Here is a 15,682-nt window from a genome sequence, read left to right on the forward strand (position 1 = left end):
TGTTTAAAGCATAGTTATGGTTGGCGTTCTTTCAGTAATGCAGATCTTTTGTATATTGATTAAAGGATGTTAATTACTTTGTATTCTTATGAAAGTACATATCTTAGTCTTTATTCGTGTTCTTGAACTTCGAGAAATCGGCCATTGAAAATACTGGTCTCATCCCTTGGTTCGGTAATGAAGTGTTTTTCCTATCCCTATCTGACAGTGGATAAGAATCTTTACTATCAAGGGAATCGCCTAAATTCATCATACTTCTACTTCTGAAATTTGAGCTGTTTTCCATTTCTTGACGACCAAATCTACCCCGATTAACGGTACCTTCTTCCAATTTTCCTAGCATGTCTTCTTCTTGAGCCAGTTTGCTATATGTTTTAAGTTTGCAGAAACTTGTTTTCACTGCATTGATACCATCAAATATCTTGTGTTTGGGGAATTGTCTAGCGAATCTGAATTTGCTAATGATAAGATATATCGAACCGAGCACTAATGAAATTATGAAAATGTGAATTATTGTTTGTTTCAATGATACTCCGAAGGATGCGTTATTGACTGGCTGTTGGAGGGACAGGATGGCTCCCGGAATGAATTGCTTGCCGTCTTTCTTTTCATCCATGGGACTTGGCATTATACCAACAGTGGCGCTTGCGTCTCCGGCAACGACAAGTCCCGAAGCGTACATTAAAATTCTACCTAACGTCCAGGTTACGTCTTGGTTGTTAATTTTTTCAACACTCTGGAATGGAACATGTCTATCATCGTCGCTTTTTGAGTCGTCTGGAATGTCTATATCCATCCTAGGAAGGTCAAAGCCCTCATGTAAGACGTTCAATATCCAGTTCGCCTTGAAACAACTATCCAGTAAGAAGTCATCTGGTATATTGTTGTACACTCCATTAGCGTTGTTCTCTTTCAACGTATTCCAATCAGATTCACAGAATTCTTTGACGTTCTTCGAGAATTCATGGAAATTATACTCCCCACTCATCTTGAACACATCATTTGCTGTATACCAGTACTCTGAAATACCCACAAACTTATCTTGTTCAAAATTAATCCTTGGTGCATGTACACCATTGAAGAGACAAGGTTCTTCTAAGCAAGGTAGATTGTTCAAAAGTAACGGATACATCGACTTCATACAATGTACAAAGTCACCAGCACCTGTGATTTCGAAATCTCTATCCTTGAACTCAAACTCGGTTTTTGCTCCCTTCGGTAAACATGGATCGCTAATATATCTTGTCTTGTAGTCGTCATCATCTTCCTCATTTGCGTTTTCAGGTAACGAATTAATTAGTTGAGCCAAATACCTAGACCTTGCCCTATTGGCTCCAAACCCCAACCATGTACTCACGAATACATCCCATTCTTGGGTGTCACCATTGACATTCTTCAAATATATGGTGTGCATATACTTTTTATGCCTTGCAATTTCTTCCGGGTCACTCGGCATGAACGCTAGTTGCGTTGAAGCACCTCCCATATCCATAAAACCTGACGAAGGGTGTTGTGCATATTTAGGATCAAAGTTGTCAAAGTTCCCCAACAGATAATTGAGACTTAACCACCCATATAAACCCTCTGTTTCCCCATCAATGATCTGAATTTGTGATGAGCAATCCTTCAATAGGAAGTTCGTATCACTTCTAATCGATTTACACAGTTCTTGCAAAATCAACTCTTGTTTTCTCTGAGGAAGTAATCTCATCCCGGCGGTAGCCTGAATGAAAACTGGTGTCTCGGAAACTTTATTTGCTGGAATGACGTCCTTGGCGAATTCTAAAAGCTGTTTTATGTGCTTCGAATAAGCCTTATTTGGTTTGTCCCTGAAACTTGATAGTCCAGGAGAAATCTTATGGGTCCAGTTTTTATCCTGACGAATTTGAGGGACAGACTGCAGTAGTGCTATTTGAGAACCATCTTTATCAGCTTCCTCTTGACCTTTGGAATTCAAAACGTGTTGTGGTGAATCCCATTGATAAATATGAATTCTTGATCCTGATGAACCCGCATCAATCACAATCCCATACTGCTTATATTGCTCATCAGATCCTGTGATAATCATTGCACCTACAACCACGACAATCTGGACTTACTGAGGCCAGTCACTCTCTGTTGTCGTCGTTGTTTTGTTCATCGATACAGAAAATTTTGTGCATTAAGTTATTAAGTTGTAAACTAAAGGATCCAATGGACTTAACAAAGGAGGAAACGAGTGAAGTATCGGAAACAAAAAGACGGACTGCAAAAAACCATAGCAGAATGAGGATCAAGTAGAACAGATGACATACTAGATAGATTCATATACTAGATATATGGGAATGTGTAAATATATGAGAGAAATCGAAAGTAGGTAAATAATTAAGTGAACTACAAAGAGGGGAGAGAAATACATTCAAAAGGATCATTTTTCCTCAGCTAATTTCAAAAGTTCTGGTGAACTCACAATTTGGACCTTCTCAGTTCTTGATGAATCCAAAGCTAACTTGACACCAACTTTTCCAACTTCGTCACCGTAGATGGGATAACCTAAAGCACTTTGCAACTTGCTTCTATAGAAACATGAAGAGATCTTTGAGAAGTACTTATCGCCAAACCCTTTAAAAGTACCGTTTCTTTCACCTAACAATCCACCGGGTCTTAATATGATAGTCTTATCGAAGTCAAGAGCGATAATATCCCTTTCGGTCTCACCCTTCAATTTAAGGTATGGTAAGAAACTGTTCTCATTAGCACCCAAGGATGAAACCAAAACGCAGACTTTGTAACCTTTAGCCTTAGCAACCTTCGCTAATTCAACATTCATATCATGGTCTATCTTATACTGGTTTTCAAACCCACCTGCAGCTGCTCTTGTGGTAGCAAGACCAGTCAAAAGTACTGTTGCATCTTCGGGGATCAATTCACCCCATTTGTTCGTTTCAGAACTAACAACAGACACTACAGAATCGGTCTTCAACTCAGAAGGGAGATCTCTTCTAGTAATAGCATATACTTTGTCAAACCCACTGTTTTGACTAGCATATTTTAGAAACGAACTACCGCATAATCCGGTTGCTCCTAACACTAAAGCGTTCATCTTTATTTATCTCAGCTTAATAATTTTTCAGTTAACACCAAACAAGTGGAATGTGCGATGTGTTCGTGTAACTTATCAAGGGGGTATATGTGTCTATGCGAATTTTCTCCGACTTTTGCCACACTTGGTCTCAGTAAGTGTCTTTCCTTTTATAACTTTTTGTCCGTTGGCACTTCTTTTCATGTATAGAATGAATTAATAATGTTCTTCATTAAAACGGCGTTATCGAATTGGAAAATACAAAGAAAAGACACAGAAAGAGCACAACCGGTACCAATTCTTGGATTCCGGTGTCATAGATCTTGTTCACCGGGCATTGTCATCTGTGGCAAGTAATGCTCTTTCAATTGAACTCCTAGGTACCGTTTCTGGCACCAGTTTTCAATGACCGGTGCAAACATCGGAGGTAACGGTTTAACGACAATCGAAGTTGCAACGTCCGGATGTCTAGAGACTCGAGAATACGATGGGATCTTATATCGTTCTGGCACTACAAGATTATCATCGATTATCACCACGTCTCCTATCTCACAACATCGATTCAAGTGTGTATTCGCACCTAGTACGACCCGAGACCCTAATTTCTTGCAGTATACTTTACAATCTTGACCGATCCATACGTATGAATTCATTAAAAGGTCAGAATGAATTGCCACTTTACCTGAATTCAAATCATCCTCACTTTTCCTGTACCCGACCACAGGAGGCTTCACCCTGACTCCTGGCTCTAGAATACAGTACCTACCTACAGATATCGTATACCTGTTGTGATTCTTCCTCTTCGCTGATGCCGATGCCGATTTATCGTAATTTTCCATCAATAACACGTTGCCTTCTAGAGTACATTTGGGAGAAATCACACATTGGCCAGCAAGGACAATCTTATCGGGACCCAAGACATTAGCCTGCTTCGAGATCCTAGTACCTTGGCCAGTTTCTATCCAGTCCATTGTTCAAAACTGTTTCGGAAAATGTGTCAACTGTAGTCCACTTTTAGAAAACAAGTGAACAGATAGCAGATGCCCGGTATAAATCCATGTACAATGCAGAGCCAGTAATAACACCCACTGCTGACCAACGTATAATCGACGACTTGATATTGTAACATGCCGTTTGTGTTTACTAAAAGATAACCTAACCTGATGTTCACGTTTCTCCAAGTACTACTTACTTTTCAGTGTGATGAAAACGCCAAAAATTTCATTTTTATTTTTAGCTGGTCAAAAATCGGTATCATTTTGGTCGAAATGAACAAGTGCCAACAACAACAACAACTGCCAAGAATAACGAGACCGCTTTTGCTGTTCTTACTTTTGACCTTTTATTTATCAACCAGAAATCAGGGTTTAATTCTATCAAGTTTAACTCTGAACCTTAATATCAATATCAAAACAAGTTACCATGCCACAGCTTTTCAGGTTAGATGCTGGCTTCCAGCAGTACGATTGGGGTAAGATCGGTTCATCCTCTGCAGTTGCTCAGTTTGCTGCTCATTCAGACCCATCAGTAAAAATTGATGAACAGAAACCATATGCCGAACTATGGATGGGTACTCATCATAAGGTTCCATCTTATAATCATGATACTAAAGAATCGTTGCGTGATTTGATTGAAGCTGATCCAGTTGGAATGTTGGGTCAAGGCAACGTCGACAAGTTTGGTTCTATGAAGGAATTACCATTCTTGTTTAAAGTTTTATCCATTAAAAAAGTGTTATCTATCCAAGCCCATCCAGATAAGGCTTTAGCTAAAGTCTTACATTTCAACGATCCTGCCAATTATCCTGATGATAACCACAAACCGGAAATGGCGTTGGCAGTCACCGATTTTGAAGGTTTCTGTGGATTCAAGCCATTGGAAGAGATTGCAGATGAGTTGCAACGTATCCCAGAATTGAGAAATATCGTTGGGGATGAAGTTTCCGAAACTTTTATCAACAATATTAACCCAGAGGCAGTGAAGGATTCTGCTGATGATGCCAAGAACAAGAAACTCTTGCAACAAGTATTCAGTAAAGTTATGAACGCTTCTGATAAAGTGGTGGTAGAAAACGCACGTGCGTTGATCAAGAGAGCTCATGAATCTCCTGCTGATTTCAACAAGGACACATTGCCACAACTCTTAATAGACTTGAATGAACAGTTCCCAGATGATGTTGGTTTGTTCTGTGGTGGGTTACTTCTAAACCATTGTAACTTGAAAGCAGGTGAAGCAATCTTCTTGAGAGCGAAGGACCCACACGCGTACATTTCTGGTGACATCATCGAATGTATGGCTGCTTCTGATAACGTCGTTAGAGCAGGTTTCACACCAAAGTTCAAGGACGTTAAAAACTTGGTCGAAATGTTGACATACACTTACGATTCCGTCGAAAAACAAAAGATGTCTCCAGAAAACTTTGAAAGATCTTCTGGCCAAGGTAAATCTGTTCTATTTAATCCACCAATTGAGGAGTTTGCAGTATTGTACACCACCTTCCAGGATGGTGTCGGTACGAGACACTTTGAGGGTTTACACGGTCCTTCCATTGTGATCACCACCAAGGGTAACGGTTTCATCAAGACAGGTGATTTGAAATTGAAAGCGGAACCGGGTTTTGTCTTCTTCATCGCACCTGGAACTGAAGTCGACTTCATTGCAGACGACACCGACTTTACCACATACAGAGCATTTGTCGAACCAAATTAAATAAATGTTTTGAGAACCACAATCAAAGAAACAGTATGATATATACAAATAACTTTTATAAACAGATTTCGTAGTTTTCAATTTTGACAGTATTGTACCATTAATTGATGAAAATTCCATTGAGTGAAGGACATTGTTATCTCTAAGAGATAACATGTTTAAAGTGCTAAATAATATACAAACAATAGCGGTTGTTTTCCATCTACTCGATGTTATGCAATTCCTTCCATTTGAGTATTTTTCTCCTTAGGACATTCTCTGTTTGTTGATATACATTCAATTTCTTATCGAAGAACATCTTTTTATAGTTATCACCATGCTTCTTATATAATTGTTCTAGCCATTGGTCTTCCCGTTGACTTAGACCACGTTCCTTTTTCGCTACTGGTCTGGAAGCATAAGCCTCTAGTTTCTTCACAACCTCTGTCTTGACTTCATTCTTTTCATTTTCACGTCTTAGCTCTTCCACATCCATGTCTATATCAATGGCTTTCCTCTTACCATAGTAAACCTTCACAATATTACCGTCGTCGTCCCGTTTAATTCTAGCTTCTCCTTCTGGAATCTTAGATTCATCGTATTCCCCATCGCTATTTAGTTCTTCCAGGTTAACATCATCTTCATCCTCTTCTCCTTGACTGTCTTTTTCGTCCTCTGATTCATCATCAGAGAAAGCCGAATGCTCGTACACGTCTTTCTTGATAACTTTACTTAGATCCGCTTCTTCACCACCAGCAAATTTACCCATTTTCACTTTAAGACCAAGTTTCTTGTAGTTCTGTGCCAGAGTTAAAGAATAGTCCCAATTCTCAGCTATGATTGGGTTCCCTTTGATATTCACTTGCTTTTGCTTATCCTTATTCCTTCTTGACACTTTCTTCACCGAGGACTTGGCCATCTTTCTCTTTCTAACGGAAGCCATGCTTGATATGTTTGGTTTAATTTAATTTAGTTTAGTTTTTCTCTTGGTCTATGTATACACACCGTTCAGGTTACACGATGATAGAAGTACTTATCTTAATGGCACACTGCACCCACGGTCAACCTTTCATCATCTCATCTCATCTCATCTCATCGGTGAAAAGTTCTGTATATTCGAATTTCGAAGCTAAGGAAATTTTTCAGAGGAAACAAAAGAAATGAAAAGCTAGAGGATACTAACAAGAATCCTTTCAAATTTTCTGCTATGTTTGTAACTTGTTTTCAAAATTAAATTATTTTTCAAAGCTGGGACATGCAGAATGTCCCATTTTTGAATTTTATTTTTTTTTATTTTTTTTTTTTTTTTTTTTTATTCAGTTTCTATTGTATTGTTTTTCTTTAGGCCGTTGAAGCCGAGAAAGTCCTTTTTCCTTAAACCTTCGTCCCTAATCAAATCAGAGCTCATGAAAATCTATATGAATCTAAAAAAAAAAAAAATTTGTAGGTTAAACTCAAGTAGAGCGAATGGTCTTTTTTTTTTCCTAGTTTTTGGTTTTTTTTGTTATACTACCGCTTAGTATGGGGAAGAAAATCTGTTTATAGGTTAGAACACTGAAATACTGAAATAAAGAGAGTTTTCTTTTCCACAACTTAGTGAATAACCTGCAACTTCTTTTTTCAACAGTGATTTGTTAAAGAAGTGGAAGCAAAAGTATTCTTTTGGAACATTTTGGCTCATTAGGCTTTTTCCATTGAAGGGTATCACAATTCTCAAAGGTTTCGGAGTACGTCTTTCTTTTCTGTTTGAAGCTTGGATAACTGAATTCTAAGGTCAAAGATAGTAACTCAGTTTCGTAGTAGTGGAAAGAAATTTTGTATTATAGGGCTGATCCGTAATGACTATGACTGAGGCAGAATTGCAACAGGTTGTTGAATCTAATGGTATTCCAAATGGATCGGAGGTAGAAGCGGTGCAGAAATCTATCAAAAACTTGAGTTTGGAAAATCTTGACAACACCGAAGCAGAGAAGTCGGAATCAGAACCAATACCAGAATCGAACTCACAAGAAGAATCCCAAGATTCAGAGGCTTCAGAAAATGGAGAACAAGACGAATCTAATGTTAAAACGAATTCCGGGAAAAAAGATCATCATCATCAATCGAGGGCAGAAAGATTAGAGAAACAAATTGAACTTGACTCTCGCTCGATCTTTGTCGGTAATATTACCACCGAAGCCACAGCTGAAACACTTGAAGAGCATTTCAAAGATTGTGGTGAGGTTGTTAGGGTCACCATTCTTTACAATAAACTGACTGGTGCTCCTAAAGGCTACGCCTATATTGAGTTCGAAAGTTCGGATTCTATTCCTAAGGCTTTGGAATTGAAGGATTCTGAATTGCATGGAGAAACCATCAATGTGGCTAAAAAGAGAACCAACGTTCCTGGATATAATAACAACAAAAATTACTACCCAAGAAAAGAATGGGTTTACCCGGGCTGGCAAGGAAACGTTATGCGTCAATGGTATTATCCATACGCCGCACCAGGTTATCAAAATTACAAACCAAACGGCATGCCTATTCCACCTCCTCCTCAAAATACATTCTATCCTCAATACCCATATGTGCCACGTCCTACTCATAATTCTGGTCTTAAAATGGGTGGCTATCCAAGAGGCAACTACAGAGGTAATTACAGAGGTAACAATTTCAGAGGCAACTACAACGGTAGAAGAGGTAATAACCACAATGGTAACTATAGAGGGCCAAGAAATCAACAGAATGGAAATTTCAACCACGCGGATGCTGATTCTGATGCTAACGCTACCCCAGAAGAAAAGTCCAGCAATTCCAGCAGTGAAGGTACTACGGAGAATGAAGAGACCCAGCCTTTAGGAGAAGCAGAAACTCCGGTGACTCCATCTAAAGATTAGAAATGATATCTTCCCATCCATCGCTTATTCATCTTGGAAAAAATGTATATTCCAAAGTTGAGATAATTGTTTGTTTTAATTGTGGCTATTCAACACTAATCGATATCTCCCAATGATTTCTATTCATTCCAAACTAAACCTTCTGTAAATAGTTTTATTGTTTGTTTTGCCATTTTATTTGACCCCCATGTTTTTTTTTTACATCTGTCTTCGTTACATTGGGAGACTATTCACAGGTTGTTTGTATTTATTGAATTATGCACCTTCTAATGACTTTATCTCCTCGAACTTCTCTCTTCGACAGGAACAAAGGGTCTATGCATAATTTCTGATGTAATTGTTTTAACCTTTTTTTAAAAGTTTAACATCTATTTTTTGTAATTAACGACATTCATTCAATAATTACATCAAAATGTTAAATACTAGTAAACTGCAAAAGTGACAATTTAATTAAATATTCAAATGCTAACCTATCAATATAACAACTGCTGGCTGATTCTAATATCCCAAAATCTCTTTAACTGGAAAAAACCTTCTTGAATATTCTCAAATATATCTAATTTCAAATACCGAAAAAAATATAACAAATAAATCTAGGAAATATCACGTGCATGCTTTTAATAAAAATCATCTTAAAATCTTTTTTTATTTTTTAGTTTTAAACTTTTTAGTTATTTCAGGAATATATATATTTTTTGTAATATTACTTTTATAAAGTACTTTTTTCTTTTATATTTTTCTAAAGCTTAGTTAGAATTTTAGTAAATAAATGTTTTTTAATACAGTTCCGAAAATAAATATTTTTTAAATTTATTTCATATTTTTGGCTAATTCTGTCAAAAAATATCAAAAAGAGACGCCAGTACTTTTTCGCTTTGAACAACATTAGGAGACGATTGGTATATTATGCTTACAGATGTTAATTAAGTATAGATAAAATACCAATCAGAAAGAAAAATCGAACTAATTCACAATAATTCAATTTACAACTTATTTACTTCACTGGGTTATTGGCTATTTGCAGATTTAGCTTTAACTAGATTGGTACCTCAAAAGTAACCACTAACGATCCTTATTAACTATTTGTATGTCCTGATATATATTCGCATTTGTATGTTAATATTTAATCATTAATCTGAAATTCTTGTCAGTTTTAAAATGTTTCAATGCTATCAAAACCAGAGAAATACTACGAATATGGAAAAAAGTTTAAGATTTGTACACTTGGGGTTATCTGCTCGTGATATATACTATGAACTATATATACTATGGTTTTAACTCATAATTTACTCTCACATTCAAATATTATTATCATCTTTATTTTACTTTACTTTATTTTATTTTATTTTGTTTTATTATTTGAATTTGTTGACCGCATTTAATTTCCAAAGGTTTTTTCAACAATGAGATTCGAAAAGCTGCGAAATCTGGGAAATTATTTGAAAAAGATCCTACGTGTTATTTAAGGTTTATTTTTAAGTGAGTTACATTTATAATGGAAGATTGAAGTTTACATATTACAATTACCAGCAATCGAGTCTCTTCAATTGATTATAGGGTTCATAAAGTACAAGGGAAATGAAATTTTTAAAGGTTGCTCTAATTTTCTCGGCGCTAAGTGGTGTTTATGCCGACTTAGAACATAATCTCAGAATACATAATGATATTCCTGTGGAATACGATAGCGATGCTGCTTCTGCTGATATCGGCTCAGAGGACGAGCCACACCAACAAGAACCTAAAATTGCTAACTTTTTGATTGAATACGATGTGTTAGAAGAGGATGGCAGAATATCATCCGGTCTGATCGAGGTAGAAAATGGTAAGTCGCTTTCCTTCTCTTACAATTTTACAAATAGCGAGGATGCAGACGTGAATGTGTATGCATTTGGAGGAAGCATCATTGATATGGGAAGTAGCCAAATTATTGCTGATATTCCAAGAACTGATTTCAGCCCAGTTCATGTGGCAATAAACGAGAGTGCTCGTTTACTGCAGAAATTACCAATTGATTTACCGGAAGGCATTCTGTACGTCTTACCTCACATCTACGTTGACAAAGACGGCGAACAAATGAAAGTGGGTGCATCTCCTATTTCTATTCAGGTTGTTCCTCCTCCATTGTCAATATTCAACCCCCAGTTTTTGTCTATCCAACTGTTCTTGCTAGGGCTTGTTGCCGCGATTTCCTACTATGTCTTTGGCTTCAGCTTCAAGACTACGAAACAACCCGTCAAAAAACAAAACAGAGCTAGTAATTCAAATGAATGGTTACCGGAAACTCATATCAAATGATTGATTGTAGTAAAGGACTTTATTTTTATATATCATGGTCGAATGTAAATATCGTAACTGATCAAATGTCAAACCCGAGTTCAATTAATAGACTTTCAAGCAAATCTATATCCTTTTTATATTCTAAAAGGCCAGACTTCTTCAAGAAATCTATATCGTCTTCAGTGTCCAATAACTCCAAAATGTCCGCTTGTAAATCATACTTTTCCAATAAGTAGAATCTGATATCATCTACTAATTCAACAGTATCTGTATCTTGACGACTTTTGATCCTTTTTGAACTTTGAATAATGGCGTCCGATAAAAGTGAATCATTTATATAGTTTTCGATGTCGTAAGCAATTACTTTTGCAGCATGGTGCTCTAACCGTTCCACAGAGCAGCTCCAGGCTACATCGAGGACGTCGAAGATTGAATATTTTGTTAAAAATTCCTTACTCTGGGTTATGGTCACCGCTGCCATCGTTTTCAATCTATCCGTTAAAATGAAATCGCTGGTTCGTAATACATCAATGGCAATCTCCCAGGGTATATCTGTTGAATCATAATATAAATAGGAAAGAACAACTTCGGCCACAGATAAATTAACCACCGATAACGAAACAATTGGAACCTCTGAAGTGGCTTCTTGGAAAGATGAGGAAAACATCAATTTGAAGAAATTGGATCTCACCAAGATAGATTTATGACACATATAAAAATAATCTTGTCCCTCACTTGTGGTAACTTTTAAGACCAAGTCACCAAATGGTGGTAGATCTCTCAGGGTTTTTAAATGTCTATCCTTAACCTCTCCACTAGTAAGTAGTATCCCATTGTTAAATATGTTTTCATTGACATAAGCTTCTAATTGGTCTCGGGCATCAGTGTTGAATTTATACTGGTACTCATTCATCAAGCTTGCCCTCTCTGATGGGTCAGATACGTGCATGGTTTTATCAAGGTACGATAGGAGATCCGGAAATCCCGACTTCATAGATAGGAGGTGGATATGTTTTAATTGGTCTTGCTTTAATTCATGTAAGACAGGTACTAAATAAATGAACTTCAATATTGAACGGAACGCCTCTATATCTGATCCGGTAGGCATTCTCTTGGATTTCAATGTTGCCCATGGACCACTGAATTTCTGCCTGAAATAACTTGATCGTGCCGCCAGTATAAACTTATGAGCAGGAATTTGCAGATCGTCATCAAAAGTGAACTGGAAGTCAAAATTATTAACAATATCATCATTCATTAACGATGAAAGGTGCGAGGCAAACGGTTGCTTGACATCAACTGCCTTAGATATATCGTATTTTAGTAAAATGTTACGAATGGAATCAGTCAAGGCACCATAAATGCATCTAGCACCTTCGTATCTATCTCTATCGCAAACAGAACCTCTTCGTAGTAACAAATTTACAACATCTTCATGACCACATAAGCTGGCTAAAAATAATGGCGAATTGTCAAACTCATCTACACCGTTGACATTAACTCCAGTAGAAATTAATCGATCTGCATTCTCAACATCGCCTATCCTACAAGCAAAACACAACTCCAAGAAATTCTTATTCTGATTTAGCAGTGGATTTTTAGCACTAGTATCAACCATTACCAACCCCAAACGGACCCTTTCACCAAGCAACTTTTTATGTTAAAAACTGAATTGATTCCTGAATCAAATGGTCCCTAAATTGCGAGCCCAAATGTCTATCGGACTTTCTGAAAGATCGACATTTTCTTAGTAATTATGGAGCTTTTTTCATCTTTTAATTGATGGCAAGTCAATCGATTTTAAAGGATTAAAAATAAACATTTCAGCCAAGATAAAAACATAAAAAGGTATAAGAATGTCTACCGAAATATTAAGGATAATTGGAAGTAAAGAGTACTGCATAGAACCCAGGAACTTATCAGTAGATGGCTAATAAAAGAAGATAGATATGAAAGTATATCTACGGAAAAGTCCTAGAGCTATTGCTCTAGTTTCGAATGGATATGTGCTTATTTTTGAGAAAAGACAAAATAGTACGTCATCATTCCTGAAGGGCGGTTCACCTAAGGTCACAGTGCAATCAGTGTTAGAAAGCGCTTTTGATACGGAGCCATACACACAATTGAACCACACAACATTTACTGCATTGTTCGGATTGATCACTGTTAAGGGTCAAGTGTTTATTGGGATTATCACAAGTAACAAAAAGGTCGGATCTCCCAGATGGAAACTAAATGAGCAGGATAAGGTAATAGAGGAGGAAACCATCTATCAAATATTGAACATTAATTTCTATTGCATAGACAGTGATAAATACGACTCAATGTTTCAAGATCTCTCTGATATAGGCTATGAAAGACAGTTGACTGAACATCCATGTGGGCATCTAAAAATGCTTATCAGTGATGGGTCATTTTATTATTCCAATGATTTTGATATCACTAACAGTTTACAAGAGAGAGGATTGGTGCATAGAATTGAGTATACCATAGATAACCAGGATCAGCGTTATGTCTGGAATTATAACCAAATTTCCGAAATCGTACAGCTGCGATCTAGAATCGCAGTTCAAGAGCGACCGTATTTTGATTCAGGATCCTTTCTGGTATTCCTAGTAAGAGGATTTTGTCAAACGATAACTGATGGTATATCATCATCCTGCACTCTAATATCGAGAATATCAACGGAAGGTATGAATAATCTATCAGAATTCAAGGGAATTGATCAGAGCGGAAAGGTTTCTAATTTTGTCGAAACGGAAATCATAGTTCAAACGAGACGAAACGTCTTTTCTTATACAATGACTGGTGGTGATATACCATTGAATTGGGAACTAGTAGAAGGTCAATTCCTCCATGGTAAAAAACCGAAGTTGTTATCAAAGGCAAGCACTGTACAACCTTCTTTTGACCTCCATTTTGACGAATTAATGTCGAAGTACGGTGTTGTCAGCATAGTCAATGTTTCGAAACCAAAGAACGATGCTTACGAAGCAATGATAAACACTTACCAAAAATGCGCTTCATCAAAGGGTATTGATTTAACTTTGATAGAAGACTCTACCAGTGCGTTGAACAGAATTCCGCACAGGATAATATATCTTTTACAACAAAAGATATACGAGTTCGGATCGTTTGCATACGATATGGATAAGAAAATTTACGTCGGTAAACAGACTGGTGTCTTCAGGATTAGTGCCGTGAATCTTTTCAAGAAGCTAAATATTGTGGAGAAAGTTATCAGCGCCGACGTATTGGAATTGACCATCAATGAATTGGAAGAGAAAGACATTTCTTCAGACTTTTGGAAATCGCATGACTCTTTATGGAAAAGCAACGATTTCTGGTTAGAGAGGCTTAATAGCAAGCACTCCAAGAATCCTTCTAAATATAAGAAGATTTACCGCGGTCTTTTTGATCCAAGTGCAATCGTTGCGTTATATGATCCATTGCATATATATGTGACCAGATTTCTAAGACAAAGAAGACACGAATATACGTTCGAAAAGGAAATATCCATCTTTGCGGGAACATTTAATGTGAATGGGAAACTTTCGAAAGAGAAACTCGAGGGATGGTTAAAACCTGAAAACGAGTCCCCTGATCTATATGTCATTGGTTTGGAAGAGATAGTCGAGTTATCACCTGGCCACATGCTCGCCACAGACCCTTACATCAAGACTTTCTGGGAAAAGAAACTTCTGAGTGAGATCAACTCCTATAATGACAAGAAGTATCATGCTGTGTTTAACAGTCAGCTAGGTGGGCTCGCTTTATTGGTATTTACAGATGAGGAGAACAAATCGCGGATCAAGCATATAGAGGGTGATATGAAGAAAACTGGTTTTGGCGGTATCTCTTCGAATAAAGGAGCTATTGCAGTGCACTTGTGGTTGTCTAACACTAAGTTTTGCTTCGTTGTATCGCATCTTTCTGCGGGATTAGAGAATGTTGAACAAAGACACAATGACTATAAGTCAATTGCTAAACACATAAGATTTTCCAAGGGTACAAGAATCAAAGATCATGACGGTGTTATTTGGATGGGTGATTTCAACTTTCGTATTCTTCTTTCCAACGATGATGTACGCCAGGCAATCATAGATAAGAATTACCACAGGCTATTTGAAAAGGATCAGTTAAACCAGCAAATGATATCTGGGGAGTCTTTTCCATTTTTCGATGAGATGGAAATTACGTTTCCACCGACGTATAAGTTCAATCCTGGTACCGATGTGTACGATACTAGTGAAAAAATGAGAATACCTGCATGGACTGATAGAATCTTAAGTAGGGGTGAGATACTTAGACAGGAACTTTATGGCAGTGCAGAGGATATCGTATTTTCTGACCATAGACCTGTTTACGGTTTATTTACGGCCAAGTTAACAGTCATCGATGAACCAAAGAAGGCTAAGTTAGTGGCAAGCATCAAAGACAGTATAAATGAAACCTTAAAAGACCTAACAGAAGAAGAAAAACTTGCATATTTGGAAGAGAATGACATTTTGGCATCAAAAGAAGAATACAGTTCATCCAATCCAGCAACTGCAAACGAACCAAAGAAAAACAAAAAGCTACCACCACCCAGTTCTGACCAGCACAAATGGTGGGTTGGAAACGGAAAACAGGCAAAAGTTTCATTGCAAGTTAATCCAAAGAAGTATATACTAAACCCGGAAAGGAGCAGCAATCCCTTTCAACAGTCAGAACTGCCGGTTTTCATGGAAAGAGGCCAACTTTCGGAAAGTGATCTCCAAAATAAGATGGAATGAATTTA

The 15,682-nt window shown here is 37.2% G+C and overlaps 9 protein-coding genes across 9 annotated transcripts, besides 1 other annotated feature; 4 read left to right on the top strand and 5 right to left on the bottom strand.

Annotated features, from left to right (window-relative positions):
- Positions 1–103: 103 nt before the first annotated feature.
- On the bottom strand, positions 104–2,068 carry YND1 (apyrase; the record flags this gene model as incomplete). The annotated part of the gene is made up of 1 exon (XM_453672.1): positions 104–2,068. One exon carries the CDS (start codon positions 2,066–2,068, stop codon positions 104–106), a length of 1,965 nt encoding a protein of 654 aa, XP_453672.1.
- Positions 2,069–2,407: 339 nt separating this feature from the next.
- Positions 2,408–3,082, bottom strand: FMP52 (Fmp52p; the record flags this gene model as incomplete). The annotated part of the gene is made up of 1 exon (XM_453673.1): positions 2,408–3,082. The coding sequence occupies one exon, from the start codon at positions 3,080–3,082 to the stop codon at positions 2,408–2,410; it is 675 nt and encodes a 224-aa protein (XP_453673.1).
- A 293-nt stretch (positions 3,083–3,375) lies between these two features.
- KLLA0_D13706g (dynactin subunit 5) lies at positions 3,376–4,032 on the bottom strand (the record flags this gene model as incomplete). Its single annotated transcript, XM_453674.1, has 1 exon — positions 3,376–4,032. One exon carries the CDS (start codon positions 4,030–4,032, stop codon positions 3,376–3,378), a length of 657 nt encoding a protein of 218 aa, XP_453674.1.
- Positions 4,033–4,483: 451 nt separating this feature from the next.
- On the top strand, positions 4,484–5,770 carry PMI40 (mannose-6-phosphate isomerase PMI40; the record flags this gene model as incomplete). The annotated part of the gene is made up of 1 exon (XM_453675.1): positions 4,484–5,770. One exon carries the CDS (start codon positions 4,484–4,486, stop codon positions 5,768–5,770), a length of 1,287 nt encoding a protein of 428 aa, XP_453675.1.
- A 202-nt stretch (positions 5,771–5,972) lies between these two features.
- On the bottom strand, positions 5,973–6,692 carry NOP16 (Nop16p; the record flags this gene model as incomplete). The annotated part of the gene is made up of 1 exon (XM_453676.1): positions 5,973–6,692. One exon carries the CDS (start codon positions 6,690–6,692, stop codon positions 5,973–5,975), a length of 720 nt encoding a protein of 239 aa, XP_453676.1.
- Positions 6,693–7,587: 895 nt separating this feature from the next.
- Positions 7,588–8,625, top strand: SGN1 (Sgn1p; the record flags this gene model as incomplete). The annotated part of the gene is made up of 1 exon (XM_453677.1): positions 7,588–8,625. One exon carries the CDS (start codon positions 7,588–7,590, stop codon positions 8,623–8,625), a length of 1,038 nt encoding a protein of 345 aa, XP_453677.1.
- Positions 8,626–9,227: 602 nt separating this feature from the next.
- Positions 9,228–9,425: a sequence feature (Centromere Klla0D).
- A 778-nt stretch (positions 9,426–10,203) lies between these two features.
- Positions 10,204–10,920, top strand: IRC22 (Irc22p; the record flags this gene model as incomplete). The annotated part of the gene is made up of 1 exon (XM_453678.1): positions 10,204–10,920. One exon carries the CDS (start codon positions 10,204–10,206, stop codon positions 10,918–10,920), a length of 717 nt encoding a protein of 238 aa, XP_453678.1.
- Positions 10,921–10,981: 61 nt separating this feature from the next.
- On the bottom strand, positions 10,982–12,520 carry KLLA0_D13838g (uncharacterized protein; the record flags this gene model as incomplete). Its single annotated transcript, XM_453679.1, has 1 exon — positions 10,982–12,520. The coding sequence occupies one exon, from the start codon at positions 12,518–12,520 to the stop codon at positions 10,982–10,984; it is 1,539 nt and encodes a 512-aa protein (XP_453679.1).
- Positions 12,521–12,851: 331 nt separating this feature from the next.
- On the top strand, positions 12,852–15,677 carry INP51 (phosphoinositide 5-phosphatase INP51; the record flags this gene model as incomplete). Its single annotated transcript, XM_453680.1, has 1 exon — positions 12,852–15,677. One exon carries the CDS (start codon positions 12,852–12,854, stop codon positions 15,675–15,677), a length of 2,826 nt encoding a protein of 941 aa, XP_453680.1.
- Positions 15,678–15,682: the final 5 nt, after the last annotated feature.

The sequence above is a fragment of the Kluyveromyces lactis genome (genome assembly GCF_000002515.2).
Source record: "Kluyveromyces lactis strain NRRL Y-1140 chromosome D complete sequence".
Classification (NCBI taxonomy): domain Eukaryota; kingdom Fungi; phylum Ascomycota; class Saccharomycetes; order Saccharomycetales; family Saccharomycetaceae; genus Kluyveromyces; species Kluyveromyces lactis.